General features: G+C 44.4%; 1 protein-coding gene across 5 annotated transcripts in view; it reads left to right on the forward strand.

Moving 5' to 3' along the window:
* The window catches only part of LOC115094055 (sodium- and chloride-dependent neutral and basic amino acid transporter B(0+)-like), a 440,377-nt gene that overhangs the window by 220,446 nt on the left and 195,814 nt on the right, over positions 1-24,117 (forward strand). For 4 of the 5 annotated variants that reach the window (XM_029606711.1, XM_029606709.1, XM_029606712.1 and 1 more), the window contains one exon: positions 3,589-3,817. In XM_029606711.1, coding sequence (XP_029462571.1) covers positions 3,589-3,817 — 229 coding nt within the window. Of the gene's footprint in view, positions 1-3,588; positions 3,822-22,982; positions 23,108-24,117 lie in introns of all 5 variants that reach the window. The other variant, XM_029606713.1, reaches the window with a different exon arrangement.

Raw genomic sequence — 24,117 nt, forward strand, 5'->3', positions numbered from 1 at the left:
GGGAGAACACCTGTTACAGGTAAGCAACTCTGCTTTCATGGCGGTCCAGATATCACAGGTAAAATGCACATTCCCCTGTGCCTTAGCTAGCAGTGCTTGGATGCGACTGCAACACTGGTTGTACAGGCTGGGGATGACCTTTCTGTTAACCCATCTCTCATTTAGAGTATATTACTGAATTATGTAACCGTAAAATATTGGCACACCATGGATAACTTAGAAACCAAACCAACCTATTTCGTGCCGAAATGTAAACCGTTGTGATGGTATATTACTAAACGACGGTATAGAAAATTTTTTAAATAAAATAAATAAATGTGGTTGTGGAGGGAACTTTGTAATTTGTAACTAAGAACTTCAGCAAATGCTTGAAACCCACATTCTCCACTTCCTGCAAGGGCTGGTCATCAAGGGCAATCATTTCCCCAATGCTCCTGGTTACAACTTTTGAGATTACTCGCCTCCTTCCCTGGGATAGTGTTACCGAACACCACCTCATTTCCTCCATGGTGGGTTGTCGCTTCTTACACATGGCAGGGGGCTGCTGGCCTGCCACCTGACTGCTAGAAGGGGCTGAGGGCATGGGAAGACTCTACTCCTTTTCAACCACTTTACGCTGCCTGAAAAAAGGGGCCCTCTGACTGGTACTGCCACCATCCCCAGATATCAGTACTGTTGGGTGTTGCTTCTGCATATGATGCATCGTGACAAAATTAGATGTCCCATTTGCTTGCCTCTGCTAATAACCTGGCACAGTAATTACACTGAGCAAAACACAGGTCCTCCCTCACTTTAAAGTGGCTCCAGATCACAGATTTCTTTCGTGATCCTATGTCTATTGCCTTCGGGGTGAATGCTGGCACTAGAGTTGAAGTAGTGGGTGTACCCTGAGAAGCAATGCGAGGGGTATCAGTCACACTCTGTGCCTGTGCTGCTCTTCCTCCTCATCATCATCAGTTTCATCTCTCCCCTCCAGCAATGAAGTGGAGGCTAAGACAGAACTAACTAATCCTCCTAAACTTTCTTCAGCTATTTCTTCCATTTCTGATGATGAGAATCCCACACAAGATGATTCTTCATTGGAATCAGAAGCAAACAGTGTCTGCGCTACATTGTCAGTGCTAACTAGAGTTTACTGTTGCACTGCTAATTTTGGGTCTCGCCCTTTTGTCTTGCATGACTCAGCCTCCCCTTCCCTCACCTCCAAAACAACAGGGTCAGAAACAGGTTGTGGCTGTGATTCATTTTTAAATTTCAGTTTTCTCTGGATGGAACTGCCTGCCCCTCCAGAGATTTTAGATTGGAATAGCTCCCTTTTTAACTTGAATGGGGGACTGGCACTGCCTTTTGAAGTGCCTCCTCTACCAGTACCTCCTCTGCCAGTCCCAATCACCCGACCATGTCTACCTTTCCCTGACATCATGGATTTAATGTCACTGCCTACTAGGGATTTCAATTAAAAGAATTATTTCTTTATTGGTTACTGAACACTTCTATACCAATATATATGAGTGTGTAAAACTACACACACACAAACACACAGTGCAGTGCCTTGCTGTACACTACAACTGAGACTGCTGTATGTGCACAAAAAAATAAAACTCCAGATGCCTACTGGGGATTTGGATTAAAAGAACACCGTTGCACCAGTATATGTGAGTGTGGAAAACTACACAGACACACAGTGCAGTGTCTTGATGTACACTACAACTGAGATTGCTCTGTGTGCACAAAAACTAAAAATCCAGAGAAAAGACTGGAAGCCTGAACAAGCCCAGTTCCTACAGTGATGCTGCTTGTTCTTTGAAAATACCAACTCCCAGATAGCCACTGCAACTCTCATACTATCTCCCACCCATACCACCCAAACCCTGCCTGCAAGCTACCCCAGAGGGGTAAGATCAGCAGCAAAGGCAGCTTGTCTCATTGGGAGAGACAGAGAGACAGTCTGAGTTCAATAAAAAAAAAGTGCAGTAAAAAAAAAAAAAAAAGCCTGGCTGGCATAGCAGCAAAAACAAACAAATATCTTTTTCAGCAATGGAATATTAATTGTAGCAAGCTATCAAATTAGCAAGCAATAGCAATTGAATACAGATTTGAGACACTTGGAGAGTAGGTCAAAGAGCAGCAACCTTCTCAGACAAAGCCAAGAAGAAAGTGCACTGCGTGGCGCGCCATGTGCTATGCCTGCTTAAAGTAGAAATACAGCAGGAACAGCATCACAGAGCACTGAGAGCAGCGATTGTCTGAATTAGATAAATGCTTCGCTCTGATACGTTGGCATTCTGGTCTCCTTGCCAACCTTTCTGACCCACTCTATGACAGGGCTGTGAGGTCACTTAAGACTCACAGGAAAGGGCTGGTTGTTGCTATGGATACTCCCACATGGCCTTCTCCTATTTCAAAAGGCTGCTAAGAAAGCTCTGTGAACCAAAAGAATGAAACTAATATGATATGCTTCATTCGTGGGGGATTATCATGCGTTTTGCGGATCCACGAATCAAACGAACAGGGACCTGTTTGTAGTGGATTACACAGTCGTTAAAAATGAATGCACATCCCTAATGAACACTGAACTGAAGTCTTTGTTTAGTATTTCTGCCATTTTTTCATCTCTCTCCACCCATTGATCCTTATCACCTTTCGATTTCACTATACCACTATGGACCTTTCTCCTATTTCTGATGTATCTGAAAAATGTTTTGTCACCTCGCTTTACATTTTCCTTTCTTGATCACTTTTTTCATCTCCCTCAGTTTCACCAGATAATCCTCCCTGTGTTCCACTTTTTGTGATCCTTTATATTTCTTAAAAGCTGCTTATTTGGTTTTATTATATCAACCACCTCCTTTGTGAACCAGATTAGTTTCTTATTTCTCTTACTTTTGTTTACTTTTCTAACATATAGATTTGTTGCTTTTGTAATTGCTTCTTTTAGTTTGGCCCATTGTTGTTCTCCCTCTCCCATTTTATCCCAGTCTTCAAGTTCCACCTCCAGGAATTTTCCCATTTCAGCAAAGTCTGCATTTTTGAACTGCAAAACTCGGACTTTCATGTGATTTCTCTGTAACCTATTTGTGATATCAAATCATACCGTTTGATGATCACTGGTGCTGAGGTGGGCACCCACCCGGACATTAGAGACATTATCTCCAATAGCACTAAGTCAAGTATAACTCCCTCCCTCGTGGGTTCCATTACCATTGTTTGAACAGAGCCCCTTGCAGGGCATCCAATATCTCTCTTCTTCTGTTAGATTCTGCAGAAGGGATTCTCCACGACTGGCAGATTAAAATCTCCAACAATCAACATATATCCCTTCCTTCCCACCTTATGTATGGCTTCCATCAGCTTTCTACATAAACAAAAAATCAATGAAATCTGACTAAAATTATGATTCTTTTTAGTTCCATTATTTTTACCTATCTGAAAAACCATTATTTATCAACACATATAGTCATGACTTCATCTAAGGAGTTATAGTATCTCACAAGTTGTTTCTTCTAACATTTGTTAATTGATAATTTGTTAGTATTAAGTTTTCTCTGAACTTACACCATAATTAATTAAAAAATGTCCCTATTTTAGGTTTGGAAAGATGCTGCCACTCAGATCTTCTTTTCTCTTTCAACGGCGTGGGGTGGTCTGATTGCTCTATCATCCTACAGTAAATTCTACAGCAACTGTTATTTAGATGCCATTACAGTTTCTGTTACAAACTGCCTCACCAGTGTATTTGCTGGGTTTGCTATCTTTTCCATACTAGGACACATGGCTCATGTTTTAGAAATACCTATTTCAGAGGTGGCAGAGTCCGGTAAGTTTGTCATTTTAAAAAAGTATATATATTAATTGTCTTATATAGTTGGCTAATCCCATGATATACTGCCAATTTGATATCAAGAGGCTCTAGCCACCATCAATTCCAATTTCAGTTTCAATATATTTCTTGCATACCGCAAATTCTGAGTAGTTCAATGCAGTACTACTATGCATACAAACAATTACAGAAAAAAAAACCCAAATATAGTTTTCCCCAGAACAGCATGAGTTTCTAAGAAGATTCATCTGATTAAATGCAGAAAGCATGTTTAATAGGGATGTGAATCGTTACCGGATTCATTTCCGGTATCGAGGTCGGGTAAAAACTGCGGGAAATCTTCATTTCCGTGATTCTTACCTGTTTTAATTGGCTGTGTCGTGCCGAAAAAAACCCAAAACACCCGACCATTTAAATTTAATTCTTACGCATCCCCCACCCTCCCGACCACCCCCTCCCCCCCCCCCCCACCAATTTTTAAAGTACCTGGTGGTCCAGCGGGGGTCCTAGAAGCGATCTCCCACTCTCGGGCCGTTGGCTGCCACTAATCAAAATGGCGCTGATGGCTCTTTGCCCTTAGCATGTGACAGGGTATCCGTGCCATTGGCCGGCCCCTGTCACATGGTAGGAGCACTGGATGGCCCGCGCCATCTTCTGATATTTTCAATCATCAGAAAAATGATTCACATCCCTAATGTTTAATATTATAAAGTAAAGGCTGAATTAAAAAACCATGCCTTCAGTTTGAGCCTTAGGCATCAGGACCACTCAGTACTGTTGGGTGTTGCTTCTGCATATGATGCATCATGCCAAAATTTTAGGGTCCCATTTTAGGGGATGACCATGAAAAAGCTCCTTTCCTCATTTTTATCAGTTGACAATGTGAAAAACTATGCACCTGCAGTAATGCTTCATGATTTGATCTGAAAGAACGCATAAGGCTGTACCAATTGACCAGTTGCAAGAGATAGAGAGGACCAAAACCTCTCAACAGACTAAAAAGCAATGTGAGAACTTTAAATTACAATCAGTATTTAACTGGCAACCAGTGTAGTTCTTTCAGAAATTATGTTGTATGTTTAATTTATTTTCTAACTCATGAATTCCCTTGCTGCACAGTTTTGAACTAACTGAAATATGTTTAGTAAATGATCTGGTGGACCTATACAAGAAGTTACAATAATCCAGATGAGACTTTACAAGGTAGGTTCCAAAAAGAGGTAAAAAAAACCAAAACATTTTACCAGATGTATCTGGACAACAGATACATCCTTTTATAAATATCTGTAATATGCTTTCCAAAAGTTAGAGATTAGTCAAAGCTGACACCTTTACTGCACACTTCATCTCTAATAGAGAGAGAACAGTTATTTAGTGCAGGGGCTACAGCAGTGGCAGGAATGAGGACTTTCTTATCCAGAGGACCTCCATTTTATCCTGTTTCAATTTGAGTCTATTTTGACCCAGCTGGCTTGATATGGTTGTCAAGAACTGATTCAACCTTTCTTTTGACTCAGTAGTATTTTCCCCCAAAAAATAGCTGAATATCATCAGCATAGATGAATAGCTCAACTTGAATTTCCTCAAAATTTTCCCCAAGGGGGTCATCAAATGTTAAAAAGAGATGGTGATGGCAGGAACCCTTATGGTATACTATACTTTTAAGCTGATGTAAGAAGACCATGGCAAAAATCAGAGTTTAATTTTTAGTACTAGACCTCAAAGTGATTAGAAGCACTGATGTCCCTGAGTTTGCGTGGCTGTTAGGACCTATATTTTTGCTGTGATTCCTGCTGTTCTTTGCTGCCTCTCAGAAACTAGTGCCCTAGACAATCACCTAGTCTGCTTAATGATTAAGATGATTCTGCTCCAATATTGTGGCTAAATTTCCCTCTGCCTAGCATGCCCCTAACCCCTCTCCTCAGCATTCCACTATTTGTCTCCCCCTGTTCCTCTTCTCTCCCACAACACCCCTCCACACATTGTCCAATATATCCCCACTCATCTTAATCCTCCATCTTCTTTTTTTCTCTCTCTCATCCCCCATTTCTCTCCTGATCCCACACTTCCTTAGCCAACAGCAGCATTTCACTCCAAGACAAATGCAATTACCTCCCTCCTTTCTAGCAGCTGCAGCTCTTGTTTTTTTGTTTCTTGGGATGCTGCAAAGGGGCCAGCAGAATATGCTCCCTTTTATGCTACATTACCCACCTTCAGCGGAGATGTGCTACAGGGAAGTAGCAGCAAGACCAGTAGATGTAAAAGGTGGGCTGAGTAGTAGATTATTATGTTACAGAATGCACAATACAGTTATTTACAAGTATAGAGGTTTTTCCTTATATCTGAGATTAAGCAATGAAAGCATACAAGATTAGAGTTTTGCATTAAAGAATATATATAAAAATACTTCCCCTCACAGTTTCCAGTGTGAATCTTATATATCTTAGGAAAAACGGAAACACGGTGCTGGAAAATCAGGAACAGTTCACCAGTGACTTCATAAACCATTCTAATGTCCAACAAGCTTTTCCTCTGATCTGTTCTTTCTCTGATTTCAAACAGTTACTCTGAAATTGGTCTTTTTATGTTGATTCTTCTGACCTTTGTCCTAGTTTCAGTTTTCCTCTGTGCTATTCTCATGTGTTCTTGAGGCCCCAATTGTCTGACCTTATTGCATCAGCAAACACTTAGGTGTGGCTAAGTTGCTGTTGTCCTGTTTCTAGAACTTTGACTGGCACCTATTGGGCATGCCCAGCATGGCACCAAGCCTGTATCCAGCAAAGGTCCCCCTTCAGTCTCTTTTTTTCCATGCAGCAGTAGCCACATGGGTTAAGGAGCTCTCTAGAGATTCCTGATAGGAATATTCCTCAAAGAACTTCTTTAAAGTTTTCAAAATATTCCACCACATAGGGGTCCCCCTGTCGATATCTGTACTCCATGGTCGAAAGGTAAGGTTTTACCCTTGTTGTGGTTGATTCCCATCGAGTTTTCCCTTTGGGGCCTACCTGCCATTGACCGCACCGTGGCTAAATTTTTGTCGAAGTCATGGCGTTGGGTTTTCGTCGGTGCCCTGATTTTCCTCGGACAATGTCCATCACAGACCCACATAGAGTTTGTGTATTGTGCTTGGGGGTACGGCCATGATACCCTAACTTGCACCAAATGTGCCCAAATGACGCCGAAGGGTCTTAAAGCCCCGCTTAGAAAAAATGGAGTTTATTTTTCATTCAAAACCCCCGATTCCATCGACCACTTCGACTTCGTCTGAGCCAATGCCATCGACCTCTCACCAGCAGCGGGACACCGGTGCAGCCCGACCGGCATCGACTACTCCGAAGGTGTCAACATCTTCATCATCGCCTCAAGAGAAGGACCAAAGAAAACATTGTGAAAAGCATCAACACCGGCATCGGAAGGCTCAATCCGCTGATCCAGGCAAACCCTCGGCATCAACTTCGACAGAGCCACCGACAAAGAAATCCCATCCAGAGAAGGCCCCAACCTCCTCTGTGACCGGGTCACCAAGGCGTTCCCCACCTTCATCGGTGCAGGGAGCCGCGACTCCACTTTTACTGGTGGACCATCCGGCTATGCCTCTATTGCCTCCTACTCCGGAGTCGGGGTTACTCGCCCCAGGCCTCTGTGAGGAATTGGATCGGATGTTCCAAGAGGCTATCGGGAAAAGCACTGCAGGGATTCCAGCCTCCATCGACGCCGGTACCGGTGCCCGAGCCAGTCACCAATCTGATTCCCATGGCGCTCGCACCGCTACTGGGTAAAACTGGATGCGTTGATGGTGCCCTTCCACCGCTGGAACCAAGGACACTGGTATGCCCTCTTCCTTCGATGCCGATATCTTTGTTGTCAGACGGCGAAGAAACACTGATACCCATACCGCCGTCTGGAATTCTGCCACCGTCTCATCCATTGATGTCGCCGGTTCCATCGGTGCCATCTTCGATGCCAATGGTGCCTCCATCGATGCCATTAATGCCTCTTCCGATGCCTTCGATGCCGAGGCCTGGCCCTTCGGGAATAATGCCATTTCTTCCCTCTGAAGATCCTCAGGGAGCTGGTGATCAACCGTATGATCCTTGGACTGATGATTCTTCCCAGGATACAGATGATCTGCCTTCACAGCCCTCTCTCCCTGAAGAGAGAAGGTGTTCTCCTCCAGAGGATCTATCTTTTATTAACTTCATTAAAGAAATGTCTGAGACAATTCCATTTCAGCTTCAGACAGAAGAGGATTCAAGGCACAAGATGCTGGAAATACTCCAGTTCCTTGATGCCCCTAAGGAAATCATGTCTATTTCGATACATGAAATCCAAATTGATCTTCTAAAGAGGAACTGGGAACACCCAGGTTCGGTTCCGCCTGTCAACCGTAAGACAGATGCCACCTATCTTATACAGTCAGCTCCTAGGTTTCAAAGATCACCAACTGGATCATCACGCTGTGGTTGTAGAATCAGCCCAGAAAAAGGCACGGCGTTCCAAATCTCATTCCTCCATACCTCCAGGGAAGGAGCAAAAGTCCCTGGAGGTATGGAGGAAAAATCCCTAGACGAGTTTTCATGGCTCAATGCTTATATCTCGCATTGCTTCTTACCAGTTATACATGACCAAGAATAACAGAAACCTTTTTAAGAAGATCCAGGATTTCTCTGAATCTTTACCTGACCAGTTCCAGGATGACCTAAATGCTCTAGTCCAAAAAGGCCTAGATGTGGGCAAACATGAGATCCATGCTGCGTACAACATATTTGACACTGCCTCTAGGGTATCCGCAGCGGGAATTAGTGCAAGAAGATGGGCCTGGTTGAAATCCTCAGACCTAAGACCAGAGGTACAGGACAGGTTGGCTGACCTGCCCTGTGCTGGTGATAATCTCTTCAGAGACAAGATACAGGAGACTGTGGCGCAGCTAAAGGACCACCATTAAAAGCTGCGTCAACTTTCCTCAGTGCCTACTGATTTCTCATCCACCTCCAAGAGGATATTAAGGCAAGATTCTAAGAGGCCGTTTACAAATCAAGAAGGTATTATCCTCTGGCTTCCAGAAGTCGCCCGTCTAAGCATTATCAAAAAGGTCAGTCCAGACAATCCCGACATCAGAAGTCCCAACCAGCTCCTCAGCCGGGACCAGCATCAGGATTTTGACTCCTTCCTGGAGAGCCATATGCCAACCTCCTCTACCATCGTACTGGTTGGAGGCTGATTGTGGCCACTTCACCAAATTTGGCACATGGTCACCACCGATCAATGGGTGCTGGCGGTAGTCACTCAAGGTTATTACCTCAACTTCCTGACTGTCCAGCGGACTCCCTGCCTCAGCTGACGTGGGGATCATCCGACCACTTTCCCCTTCTAGAACAGGAGGTCTCAACCCTCCTCCAGTCCCAGGCAATTAGAACCAGTTACCCTCTCCCAATAGGGGCAGGGGTTTTATTCCTAGCATTTTCCTCATCCCAAAAAGTCAAGTGGCGGTTCATCCAATCCTGGACCTTCGCACCCTAAACAAATATCTACAAAGGGAGAAGTTCAGGATGGTGACATTGGGCTCTCTACTTCTTCTACAAAGAGGGGATTGGCTGTGCTCTCTGGATCTCCAAGACACATACACACACATCTCAATTATTCCATCTCATCGCAAATTCCTGCGATTCCTAAACAGCCCTTGCCACTTCCAATACCGATTACTACTATTTGGCCTAGTGTCCACTCCATAAGTTTTTACCAAGTGCCTCATGGTGGTCGCAGCCTTCCTCAGGAGTCAGGGTGTCCATGTCTATTCTTATCTCGATGATTGGTTGATAAGGGCTCCGACTCAACAAGCCGCATTGGCATCCTTGCGTCTCACTCTACATATCCTGATCTCCCTAGGGTTTCTAATCAACTATCCCAAATCCAAGATAGTTCTATCCCAAACCCTATCCTTTATAGGAGCCGACCTAAACACTATACAGGCAAAAGCCTTCCTCCCTCAGGATCGGGCTTTCACCCTGGCCTCTCTGCATTTGGCACACAGTCTGCATCATTTGCAGACTCGAGTATCCTCAACTGCTCATCACTTCCTCTTACTGCTGGGTCACATGGCGTCCGCAGTGCATGTCACTCCAATGGCCAGCCTTGCCATGAGAGTAATGCAGTGGACCTTAAAATCCCAGTGGATTCAAGCTTGTCAGCCAGTGTCCAGCATTGTTCACGTTACCACACAGCTCCGCCTGTCGCTTGCCTGGTTGATACGACACTCCAATCTACTTCAAGGCCTTCCATTTCAGGCTCCAGATCCTCAAATTACCTTGACGACAGACGCCTCCAACCTAGGGTGGGGTGCTCATGTCGGCGATCTACAGTCCCAGGGAACCTGGTCTCCAGAAGAAGCCCAACACTGGATACATTTCCTGGAGCTTCAGGCAATCAGATATGCCCTCAAGGTTTTTCAGGATTGCCTTTTGAACAAAACCATCCTGATTCAAACTGACAATCAGGTGGTGATGTGGTACATCAAAAAGCAAGAGGGAACGGGCTCCTACCTCCTGTGTCAGGAAGCTGCACAGATATGGGTGTAGGCCCTTCCCACTCAATGTGCCCCTCAGCCACCTACTTGCCGGGTGTGGATAATGTGTTGGTGGACAAGTTGAGTCGCACCTTTCATCCACACGAGTGGTCTCTCAACCCCACGGTAGCAGACACAATATTCCAACGTTGGGGTTACCCTCACATAGACCTCTTTGCGTCAGTCCAAAATCACAAAGTAGAAACCATCTGCTGTCTAACTCGCACCCAACACTCGCAACCAAGGGACGCTTTCGCCCTCTCGTGGGCCAGCGGTCTCCTCTACTCATACCCTCCACTTCCACTCATATCGAAAACTCTCATGAAGTTACGGAGGAACAAGGGCGTAATGATTCTAATAGCCCCTCACTGGTCATGCCAGGTGTGGTTCCCAATCCTCCAGGACCTCTCAGTGCGCCAGCACATTCCTCTGGGGGAAGGATCCCTTTCTGATAACTCAGAACGATGGATGCCTTTGCCACCCCAACCTCCAGGCCCTATCCCTGATGGCCTGGATGTTGAAAGGTTAATACTCCAACCTCTTAAACTTTCAGAGTTGGTGTCCTGAGTCCTGGTAGCTTCACAAAAGCCTTCCACGAGAAGGTCTTATCATTCTAAATGGAAGAGGTTTATGGTCTGCTGCACTTCCATGTCCATAGACCCCTTCACCTGTTCCACAGTGAAGTTTATGGACTATCTCTGGCACCTGTCGGAGTTAGGCCTGAAAACTTTCTCCATCAGGGTTCATGTCAGCACGGTAGCTGCGTTTCATATGGGCGTGGGGGATGTCGCTATTTCAACACAACCCTTAGTAACATGCTTCATGAGAGGCTTGCTCCACTTAAAACCTCCACTGCACCCTCCGGCCCCTCCTTGGGACCTTAATGTAGTTTTGGGATGGCTCATGAAACCTCTGTTTGAGCCTCTCCACTCGTGTGATCTCCGTTATCTCACCTAGAATGTAGTTTTTCTTTTCACTATCACCTCCGCTCGCAGAGTTAGTGAGTTGCAGGCATTAGTTACTTACCCGCCTTACACTAAAATTCTGCATGACAGGGTAGTGCTACACACTCACCCTAAGTTTTTACCAAAGGTAGTGTCTGAATTTCATCCATCATCCTACCTACCTTTTTTCCCAGGCCCCATTCAAACCCAGGAGAACAGGCTCTGCATTCATTGGACTGCAAACGTGCCCTAGCCTTCTATCTAGATCGCACGTCGGCCCACAGGAAATATTTGTAAGGCTGCTACCTGGAGTTCTCTCCATACATTCGCAGACCATTATTGCTTAGATAAGGCTGGCAGGCAAGATTCCATCTTTGGTCAGTCTGTTCTACACAACTTATTCTACCCAACATCCTACCAGTGACCCGTTCAGAGTTTTCAGGATGCCCTCCTACCCAAATTCACCCCTGTTGTGCCTGTTGCATGTCTTTGGGTGCATTTGGTGCATTGCTTGGGCATCCTCAGCTCACTCCTCACCCATATGTGAGGACTACCATCCTGCTTGTCCTGTGAGAAAGCAGAGTTGCTTACCTGTAACAGGTGTTCTCACAGGACAGCAGGATGTTAGTCCTCACAAAACCCACCCGCCACCCACGGAGTTGGGTTCGCTTGCGATTTGTTATTTTATTTTTCACATGTACTTTTTGCTATACACGAAACTGAAGGGGGACCCCTGCTGGATGCAGGGTTGGTGTCATGCTGGGCATGACCAGTAGGTGCCAGTCAAAGTTCTAGAACTTTGACAAACGTGTTCTGTGATTGGGCTCCATCCTGATGATGTCACTCATATGTGAGGACTAACATCCTGCTGTCCTGTGAGAACACCTGATACAGGTAAGCAACTCTGCTTTCCGCTGATATCTGTACTATTAGCTTCACGAGTAACTGCTGATTTCATGCATTGTTTCTTGTTACGAGCAAGTTAAGGAAAAAAAATGGCATTTGCGTTCTCAGAACTTATATACCTTATATCAAATAATTACACTAGTAATATTAATAATTCTCTGCTCCACTAATCCCCTGAGGAAATGTAGTCTGAAACGTGGCCCCATTTTTGAACTCACGTAGGTCCTGAATATGCAGACAGCGCATATAGATAAAGTATTATTTAAGTGAAGAATAGTGCTTGAAGTCACATTTTGGTGACATCGTTTCACAAAAAAACATATAAAAAAAAGTAATTTGGATATTAAAGTTGTGTTTGGACACTTATCAAGTCATTTTTTGATACAATGCTTGGAGATATATTTTTTTTAACTTTTTTTGCACGCGCAACAGATAAATAGAAAGAGGTCAGTGGTGGATAGTTTATGATTATAAATCTAATTTACACTGTCTGTGGGTAATGGGAATATAGTAAGATATGAAACTTTCTAATCCTCCTTCAAAAACTTTTTTCTGTTGAATATATACAATTAAATCATATGTGTATTGAGTTGATTTTTGTTCAACCATAATATTCAATGAAGATGAACAAGTGAGGTGATATAATTGAGTTGGTTTATATGATTATCCATGGCATAATGACAAGTTTTAGCTAAATTATGTGCTAAAGCATGGAGATTATCCTGGGTAGCATTCTTAAGTACTAAGGCTTGTAAGCACAGGACAGCAGTAGAAAGACAGCCAAAGGCATGTATGTTAGAAAATGGGAACCATGCAGAATCCGTTAGTCTATGGCATTCCTCAACAGTAATAGGTGAGTATTGTAAAACATTCTGACTGTCCTCATCAGAGGAATGAAGAGAGGGGAGTTCTTCTAAGGTGTGCCATTTATGATGGGACTCGTATGTCTGCTTGTACTAGGGAAAAGCAAAAATAAGCAAGTAAGCATACACAGGGGTACATTTTCCATTCCAATTAACAGGAAGTGTTGTTCAAATTTTATTCCCTTGACAAGAGAAATACACAGGAGCTGAAACATCGTCAGGAAGGGAAATGGGCCATGAGGACTGGATATCCAGAATAATAATCTTAATAATAAACCATTCTTCACACAAATGCAAGCATGTGGCCCACGAAGAGATGCTGCTACTTGGTGACGCACGCTTCCCTAGACGTACATGCACGCATCACTGATGTTTAAGTAGGGACCACGGCAGGAACCTAGCCGCGGTCCCGGATGATGACGTCTACAGAGCTATAGTATTTAAGCGTAGGCTCCACTCCCTAGCATTGCCTTTCCAACAGGTCTCCTCACTGGTCGAGTACTCGTTGCCTCTTAGAGATTCGTCTCACCTCTGCGTTCCTGTTCCTCGTTGTTCCTGGTTCCTGTCTCCTTGTTCCTGTCCTGCTTCCTACCTTGGATTGACTACATGGATTTTGACTTTGCTTGACCACACCATTGACTCTCTCCAAGCCCGGACTTCTGCCTTGCCTGACCACGTCATTGATTCTCTCCAAGCCTGGACCTCTGCTTTGCTTGACCATGCTATTGCCTATTTCCAGACCCAGACCTCCACTTCACTGACTACTCTATTGCCTATCTCCAGACCCAGACCTCTGCTTCGCCCTGACCATGCTATTGCCTATTAGAGATGTGAATCATGTGATCGATGTCTTAACGATTGATTTTGGCTGGGTGTGGGAGGGAATCTGATCGTCGCGGTTTTGTTTTTTTAAAAATCGTTTAAATCGTAAATCGGGAGAGGGCGGGAAAACCGGCACACTAAACAACCCTAAAACCCACCCCTACCCTTTAAAATAAATCCCCCACCCTCCCGAACCCCCCCCAAAATGTTTTAAATTACCTGGGGTCCAGTGGGTGGGTCCCGGTGTGATCTTCCACTCTCGGGCCACGGCTGCGTTAATAGAAATGGCGCCGGGCTACCTTTGCCCTGTCATATGACAGGGCAAAGGTAGCGCCGGCACCATTTTGGTTCCTGTCCCCCCGACGTCACGAGCGCAGGAGATCACTCCCGGACCCCCGCTGGACCCCCAGGGACTTTTGACCAGCTTGGGGGGCCTCCTGACCCACACAAGACTTGCCAAAAGCCCAGTGGGGGTCCGGGAGTGACCTCCTGCACTCGGGTCGTATTGCCGTATTGCAAAATGGCGCCGGCCATATGGCCGGCGCCATTTTGCAATACGGCCATACGGCCGACGCCATTTTGCAATACGGCAATACGACCCGAGTGCAGGAGGTCATATGACAGGGCAAAGGTTAGCAGCCGGCGCCATTCTATTAACGCAGTCGTGGCCCGAGAGTGGACGATCACCCCGGGACCCCCCCACTGGACCCAGGTAATTTAAAACATTTTGTGGGGGGGGGGGTTCGGGAGCGGTGGGGGATTTATTTTTAAAGGGTCGGGTGGGTTTTAGGGTTGTTTTAGTGTGCTGGTTTTCCCGCCCTCCCCCTTCCCCTCCCCCTCCCCCCATTTACGATTTTGATGATAAATCGGGGAAATTCCTATTGTATCGTGCCTCTAACGATTTTTGACGATTTAAAATATATCGGACGATTTTTTAAATCATCAAAAAACGATTCACATCCCTATTGCCTATCTCCAGAACCAGATGTCCGCTTCGCCTGACTACGCTATTGCCTATCTCCAGACCCAGACCTCTGCTTCACCTGATTACGCTATTGCCTATCTCCAGACCTAGACCTTTGCTTCGCCTGACCATGCTATTGCCTATCTCCAGACCCAGATCTCCACTTCACCTGACTACAGTATTGTCTGTCTCAGACCCAGACCTCTGCTTTGCCTGACTCTGAATTGCCTGTCTCCAGACCCAGACATCTGCTTTGTTTGACTACACATACTACATTTGACTTTCTCCGTGATCAGACCTCAGCCTTGCTTGCCACTGCCTCTGGTTTGCCGCCAGCCCTGACTCCAGCCTGTTTCTCGATGCCTCTTCAGCTTACTTCCTGGACTTAAGAAAATAAGAACATAAGAAAATGCCATACTGGGTCATACCAAGGGTCCATCAAGCCCAGCATCCTGTTTCCAACCGTGGCCAATCCAGGCCATAAGAACCTGGCAAGTACCCAAAAACTAAGTCTATTCCATGTAACCATTGCTAATGGCAGTGGACTTGGTCTACTCAGGCTCCGGCCTGCTCTTGCTTGAGCGCACCCTGACTACCTTCATTCCTTTGGTGCCTGAGTCTCCAGGACACTACCTTGTCCAGTGTAAGACTGTACCATCTCTCATCTGCTGTCTCTGGGTTGAACCGTCTTTCTATATGACTACCTATAGAGGCCTGCCTAAGTCCAGCTGGCTCAGGCACTCAAAGGCTCAACCCGCAGGGAACAAGTGCTGGTATTGGTGAAGTTCCAGTTGGCTGATCCTGTTCAAAGGGATGAGAAAAAAAGAGAGCACAAGCCAAACCAGCTGAACCTTTCCTGTCTATCAATACTGTCACACTTTGCATTGGGTCCTGATTCCAATGTAGAATACAGTACAAATTGTATTAATCCTTTATCCCAGGACAAGCAGGATGCTAGTCCTCACATATGGGTGACATCATTGATGGAGCCCTATTGTGGAAAATTTTCTGTGAAAGTTTCTAGAAACTTTTGACTGGCACTCTGAGCCCATTGAGCATGCCCAGCATGCCATGATATTCTCAGCCACAGGGGTCTCCCTTCAGTCTTCGTTTTTCCGCACTGCTGTTGGCATCACGAAGCAGGAGCCTGTGTGACTTTCTCACAGATTGTCTGATTAAAAATCAGATTTAAAAAGCATTTATTCTCTCCCATATCAGGGTCTCTCATGTTACCACCGACTGGTGAGTAAATTTAGTCTCTTTTTTACTCCTTGGAGTAAAATATTTTTCTCTCACGTTTCTCTCATTTTCATCGACGGCTGTCAGCGAAAAATATGGCCATGGGATTTAAAAAATGTCCCAACTGTAATCGGACAATGTCCATTACAGATCCACACCTCGAATGTGTTCTTTGTTTAGGTCAAACACACGACGTAACAACCTGTCCCAAGTGTGCCGAAATGACCACGAAAGGAGGAAAGACCCGCGCCAAGAAAAGATGGAGCATTTATTCCATCTACAGCTTCTGCCTTCCCCTTCCACATCAACTCAATCGTCTCCAGCCGGATTCTCCAAGATATAATACTGAAAAAGCGTCATCGGAAGGCTCGGGGATCATTCATCGCCGACACCATCGATAGCATCAACGAAGTCAGCGGCGGAACACCTTCCGAAGCATCGCCATCGGCACCGACACCCATCGATACCGGATGCGCTTCTCTCCCCAGAGAAACTGACCGCAAAACGGCATAGACTCCAGGAAACACCGGTGCCTTTGATGCCGAGGCCTTCACCTCTTATCGAAGCACTGATCATCAAACCTCCACAAGGCCCTATGGAAGGACCATCAACACCTCCACTGCCACCACGTGTAGCTGCTCTGCCCGCGCCAGCTATCACGAGGAATTGACGGATTTCATCCGTCAAGCGGTGCTCCAAGCATTGAAGGATCAGCAACCGCCGATGACCTCGCCAATGTCGATACCGGTGCTCACACCGATGCCAGTGCCCTCATCGATGCTGGTGCCTGCACCAATGTCGGCGATCCCGCCGATGCCGGTGCCTGCACTGATGCCAGTACCACAACCGAAGTCTACACTGGAGCGACCATTGATGCCGATGCCCATTCCATCGCCGATGCCTGACCCAATACCATCGATGCCGATGTCACCTGGGGCTCCAGGACATCCGGTGTTCGCATTGTTCCATCTTCTAATAAAAAAACTTGATGGCAATAGTCGGTGCCCTTCCATCGACTCCATCCAAGCCACGAGAAGAAAGTCCCTGGACGGATACCATTAGATGATCCACAGCAGGTCCTTCAGGGCTTTCTTGATCACCAAGGTCTTCTCCAACGTCTCCACATCAAGACGACCCGTATGATTCCTGGGGAAGACAGGCATACAGACACTTCTTCTGAAGGATTTATGTCTGATCCTTCTCCTCCAGAAGAACGAAAGAAATCTCCACCGGAGGATTTATCCTTTACAAGTTTACTCTGGTAGCAGAAGAGGACACAAGACAGCAAACACTGGAGGTCCTTCAGTTCGTGGACCCTCCAAAAGAAGTCTTGGCTATACCTGTCCATGAAGTTCTCCTAGACTTACAGCATAGACTCTGGGAGCACCCATGCTCAGTACCATCCATAAATAAGAGTGGACACCACTATTTGGTACAATCTGTCCCCAGCTAACAAAAAATCACACTGCCACATCAATCAGTTGTTGTGGAGTTGCACAAAAGAAATCTAAACGGATAAGGCCTCATTCCTCCACTCCTCCAGGCAAGGATCATAGATTCCTGGACTCCTTGGGCAGGAAAATCTATCAGGAAGCCATGCTAAATACAAGAATTGTGTCATATCAGTTATATAATGACGCAATATCAGAGAAACCTGTGGAAACAGATGCAAGATCTCTCAAATTCGTTACCACAGCAGTATCAAGAAGCAGCTCAAACAATAATACATAAAAGACTTGAAGCTGGCAAGCACGAAGTCCGAGCCGCTTATGATAATTTTGAAATGGCCTCCAGAGTAGCGGCCTCTAGTATAAGTGTGTGTTGCTGGGCATGGCTTAAGGCCTCGGACCTCAGGCCTGAGGTCCAAGAAAAATTGGTTGATTTGCCATGTGTGGGCAACAATCTCTTTGGCTCTAAGGTATAGGATAATGTAGCACAATTAAAGGAACACACAGAAACCCTGCATCAACTGTCGTCAGTTCCACAGGACTCTGCTACATCTTCATCTCTCCATCCTCCAAGGAAGGAATTTCGATGGCCCTTCTACAGACAGAGGCATTATTATCCTCCAGCATCAAGAGGCAGATCTTCTAGGCCGCAGCAAAGATCTCAGCCTAGACAACCTAGAGCTGCTAGGCCTCAACCTCTGTCGCAGACGGGACCAGCTGCAGGTTTTTGAGGCCACCCCCAGAGACCAAAGCCTTCTCTACAACCCTCAACCAGATCTACTGGTAGGAGGCCGAGTATCCTCCTTTTGCAACCATTGGGTACAAATAACAACAGACCAATGGGTACTCGAAATAATATCTTGAGGGTACCAACTCAATTTTCTCTCAACTCCAAGAGATTCTCCTCCAAGACCTCTTCCACTAAGCGAAAATCACATAATCCATCTACAAGTAGAATTATCCACCCTTCTGAGAACCAGAGCTGTAGAGCCGGTGCCCCAGACTCAGCAGGGCAGGAGAATTCTATTCCCATTATTTCCTCATTCCAAAGAAAACCGGAGACCTACGTCCCATCCTAGACCTCAGAAATCTCAACACATTTCTGAAGAAAGAAAAGTTCAGGATGGTTTCTCTAGGCACCATGCTTCCACTTCTTCAAACAGGAGATTGGCTTTGTTCTCGGATCTACAAGACGCTACGCTCACATTCCAATATTCCCTCCTCATCGCAAGTATCTGGGCTTCATGATGGGTCATCAACATTTCCAGTACAGAGTACTACCATTCTGGCTTGCCTCAGCTCCCAGAGTATTCACGAAATGTCTGGAAGTAATAGCAGCACACTTACACAAGGAAGTGTTCATGTCTTCCCCCTATCTAGACGATTGACTCATCAGAAGTCAATCTCAACAAGGAGCTCTGGCTTCTCTCAGTTGAACAATTACTCTACTTCACTCAATGGGCTCTCTCATCAATTATCAAAAGTCCCATCTCATTCTGTCTCATCTGCTTCAATTCATAGGAGCAGAATTGAACACCATACTTTCAAAAGCTTTTCTACCCGAGGATCGGGCAGACATACTTTCCCTATTGGAAAACTCACTACATTCAAAGAAACAAGCAACAGCTCATCAGTTTCTAACCTTACTAGGCCACATGGCCTCCACAATTCATGTCACTCCTATGGCAAGGCTAGCCATAAGAGTAACCCAATGGACATTAAGATCACAATGGATCCAAGCCATTCAACCACTGTATTCTACAATTCAAGTAACCCACCGGCTACGTTTGTCTCTACTATGGTGGGCAAACAAGGACAACTTGCGAAAGGGCCTACCCTTCCAACAACCAGTCTCACAGATAACTTTAACTACAGATGCATCCACCTTGGGTTGGGGAGCTCACATAGACAATCTCCAGACCCAGGGTACTTGGACAAAACTCGAAGCAACATTTCAAAATCAATTTCCTGGAACTTCGAGCTATACGTTATGTGCTGCATGCGTTCAAAGACTGCCTTTCACACAAGACTGTTCTGATTCAAATGGACAATACAGTAGCCATGTGGTACCTGAACAAGCAAGGCGGTACGGGCTCGTATCTCCTTTGTCAAGAAGTCGCTCAGATTTGGGACTGGGCCCTAACACATTCCATGTTTGTCCGGGCCACTTATCTAGCGGGCATCCACAATGTAGTTGCAGACCGCCTCAGTCATCAGTTCCTGGAGTGGTCCCTGGATCCCTCAGTAGTGACCAGGACATTCCAACGTTGGGGACAACCAACAATGGACCTCTTTGCATCTCACCTGAATCACAAAGTGGACAGATTCTGTTCTCTACACAAACAGAAAAACCAGCCAACCAAGAACGCCTTTGCTCGCCCTTGGAACTCAGGCCTTCTATACACGTATCCTCCGATACCACTCATAACCAAAACTCTAGTGAAGTTGTAACAGGACAAAGGGACCATGATACTCATAGCCCCATATTGGCCTCGACAAGTATGGTTTCCCACACTTCTAGACCTCTCGATCAGGGATCCAATTCTCCTGAGTGTAGCTCCCACTCTCATACCTCAGGATCAGGGTCGGTTGCGCCATACCAACCTTCAATCCCTATCCTTGACAGCGTGGATGTTGAAAGCTTGATCCTACAACACTCAATCTTTCAACCAATGTCTCTCAAGTGCTTATAGCTTCACGTAAACCTTCAACACGGAATAATTATTCTTCAAAATAGAAAAGACTTACTATGAGGTGCACGCAAAAAAGTATTGAGCCTTTCTCCTGCCCCACAACTTCTCTACTAGACAATTTATGCCATCTTTCAGACTCTGGTCTCCAGACTTCATCTGTCAGAGTACACCTAAGTGCAATCTCAGCTTACCATAACAAGATGGGAGAGGCACCAATATCCATACATCCTCTTGTCAGTAGATTTATGAGAGATTTAATTCACCTTAAACCACCAATTCGGCCACCAGTCACAGAATGGGACCTGAATCTGGTCTTAACAAGGCTCATGCATTCTCCTTTTGAACCTATGACTTCCTGTGATCCTAAATTTCTCACATGGAAGGCTATCTTCCTTATAGCCATATCATCAGCTAGAAGGGTTAGTGAGTTACAAGCACTTGTCACGTACTCACCCTATACAAAATTCTTACATGACAGAGTGGTTCTCCGAACACATCCAAAATTCCTCCCTAAGGTAGTAACGGAATTCCACTTGAAACAATCCATAGTTTTACCCACATTCTTTCCAAGGCCTCATTCTCACCAAGGAAAACGGGCCTTACATAACTTGGACTGTAAACATGCGCTAGCATATTACTTAGACCGCACTGCAGTCCACAGGAAATCCACTCAACTCTTTGTATCTATTGATCCAAACAAACTGGGTAAAGCAGTGGGTAAACATACTCTATCCAATTGGCTAGCAGATTGCATACAGTTTTGCTATGAAAAAGCAGGCCTTCCTCTCCAAGGGCGAGTAAAGGCGCATTCAGTAAGAGCAATTTCAACCTCAGTAGCACACTATTGTTCAGTGCCAATTCTTGACATATGTAAAGCAGCAACATGTAGTTCTCTTCACACCTTTGCAGCTCATTACTGTTTGGACAAAGAAGGATGACAAGATTCAGCCTACAGACAATCTGTCTTAAAGAACTTGTTTCCAGTTTAATCCCAACTCCTTCTACATCCAACCTGCGGTGATCTTCGGCTGCCTCATTTTCACCAACAATACTTCAGAGTTGCTTCACTACAAAATGACTAAGCCTCTAGCTTGCTAATTGCCATATGTGAGGGCTAGCATTCTTCTTGTCCTGGGATAAAGCAAAATTGCTTACCTTGTAATAGGTGTTATCCCAGGACAGCAGGATATAGTCCTCATGAAACCCACCCGCCACCCTGCGGAGTTGGGTCCAATACGATTTTATTTTAGTTTTTGCTAAAGCTTATTGCTACATATGAAACTGAAGGGAGACCCCTGTGGCTGAGAATATCATGGCATGCTGGGCATGCTCAGTGGGCTCAGAGTGCCAGTCAAAAGTTTCTAGAAACTTTGGCAGAAAGGTTTCCTCAATAGGGCTCCATCAATGATGTAACCCATATGTGAGGACTACATCCCGCTGTCCTGGGATAACACCTATTACAAGGTAAACAATTTTGCTTTATAAGATAATCACAGGGATCCATGCACATTGCATTGGTGCAGCACTTTATCTGCACGCACCACAGTGCACATTCAGATTGGCAAATAAAGGCCACCTAACCATCCTAACAATCCAGCAAGCCCACTTGGGGGAAGTGAGAAATCGTGCCTTTTTGGGTTGCAGGTTCGATAAGCTGCAATTCCATGCCAGAACATCTGAGAAACACGAAAGACATGAAAACATTTTAAAAAGAGCTCAAAACTTGGCTGTTCAAACAAGCTTTGAAGCTGTAAATTTACATCTAAATTGCTAATTGATCCTACACAACAGAAAAAGCAAACAGCTCTGTATAGTTCCCATGTATTGTGTATAGTTTATATGCTTGGTGTTTTTTTGTAAATATTTATTTGATATATGTATTCAAGCTGTAGATCACCTTGATCTTTGGAACATGCAGTAAACAAATAATTTTAAATAAGTATATTCAGGTTAGATGGCATTCCCCTCCTCCTTTTGGCCTGCAAGGGTCAATAAGATGCTACCTTAAAACAAAAATGTGTTTGGTATGCATGGGCAAACGATGCCAACAAAGAACAAAAAAAAGAATCTTGAATGTGAAACTATCAGGAAGATGACTGTTCCACAAGCCTTAAATTAAAGAGCACTGCTCTATAAGGGTTTCTTAACAAGATGATGTTAAAGATTAAAATGTAACTTCTTGTATTGACTTCCATTAAAAGAGGAAATTTGGATATTGGCTTATTTTTTTTACTGAATCAGTGGGCAGGGGAAAATGATAATGTTAATGCACAATTAATATTTTCATCTTGGAGAAACTGTACCAAATCAAGTCTACAAAAATAAATTGACATGTAATCAGAATAATAGTTTTTGCTCACTGTTATTGTTGAAATCTTGTTATCTTACTGATACTATCAATCAAGATAATCACTGCTTATGTAACATTTCTAGATTATATGTAAAACAATCAACAGTAAGTGTTCTAAAAACTATTTCTACAATCCCAAATTCACATAGTAACTGTTCTGGATTATAATGTAATATATAGGGCGAGATGTTCTAAAAGGTTTTCTCATTTTTGGGGCAATTTCAAACTGTCTGCCTAGATGCACAATCCATGTGTACTTTGAACCCGCAAACCTTGTACCCAATTTTCAAATGAAAAATATTGTGCATACTCCTGATTTTTCTGCAGGTATCTTTTCTATAGAAAATAATTTCTAATGTTAATTTTCTTAGGCTTGGATTGGCATTTATTGCTTATCCAGCGGCACTGGTCCAATTGCCATTGTCTCCTTTTTGGTCCATTCTATTTTTCTTCATGCTTATGACCTTGGGCCTGGACTCTCAATTTGCCTTGATAGGTAAGTAATCCTTTATTATTAATACCTTGAAATAAAAATATTGACTATTAAAAAAAATTACGGTATATATATTCAGATTATCAATAAACTAAGTTTATTAGTCATACATTGAGATCACATAAACTTTGTTGATGAAATAAAAATGTCTTATGTACAAGTGAGCAAATTTTATAACATAAAAAGGAAAATATGTCACATTTTAGCAGTTTCTTCCATATGCAAATATTTCCGACTTTTTCCTAAAACATTTGCATTCATGAATTTCCAGATTAAGGCCTAGAACCATCAAATTGCTATAAACAAAGCAGAAATATAGCGCGGTAGCATGTGCGATTAAAAAAAAGTGTGGTTAGGCAAATGTATTTACCACATCGTGTACCAAATTTTTGCAACTTGCAATACGGTATTGTGTTGTGCTACATGTTGCGTGTCATTTTACGTGCTGCACTTTATTTTCTCTGTTTATATATATATATATATATATATACAGGCTTCCTGCAGCTGCCTATTCCAGTGAAAGATGATATAACAGTTCTTGACAGCGTACTTCCATGATGGCATTATGAACTGCTATACCATCTTTCACTGGAATAGCTAGCTTTGGACAAACACTGCGGCCCCTGAAGAAGGACTGCATCTGAAACTTGGCCATGTTGGGATTACCAAGCAGCTAAGTATTAGTTGGCTAAAGCTAAAGTATTGTTGAATTTTGAAGTCTGTAATAAGGAACAATAACGGCGAAATGCGGATATCAGCTTTCAGTAGAAAAGTACACTTTGGCAGAGATAAAGTTTAGATAAACATCTTTTGTAAAAATGTTTAAAAATAATGGGGTAGAGTTTTAAAGACGCACGTGCGCGTCCATGTGCGCATGGGACCCAGTGCGTGCACATGGATGCATATTTTTTATAACATGTATGCGTTGCTGTGCACACTTTATAAAATACATGGGCCGCATGGACATACGCACTGGATTTTATAATCCGCGCGTGTATGTGCGGGTGGTGCTC

The sequence above is a fragment of the Rhinatrema bivittatum genome, chromosome 6, assembly GCF_901001135.1.
Source record: "Rhinatrema bivittatum chromosome 6, aRhiBiv1.1, whole genome shotgun sequence".
Lineage (NCBI taxonomy): Eukaryota > Metazoa > Chordata > Amphibia > Gymnophiona > Rhinatrematidae > Rhinatrema > Rhinatrema bivittatum.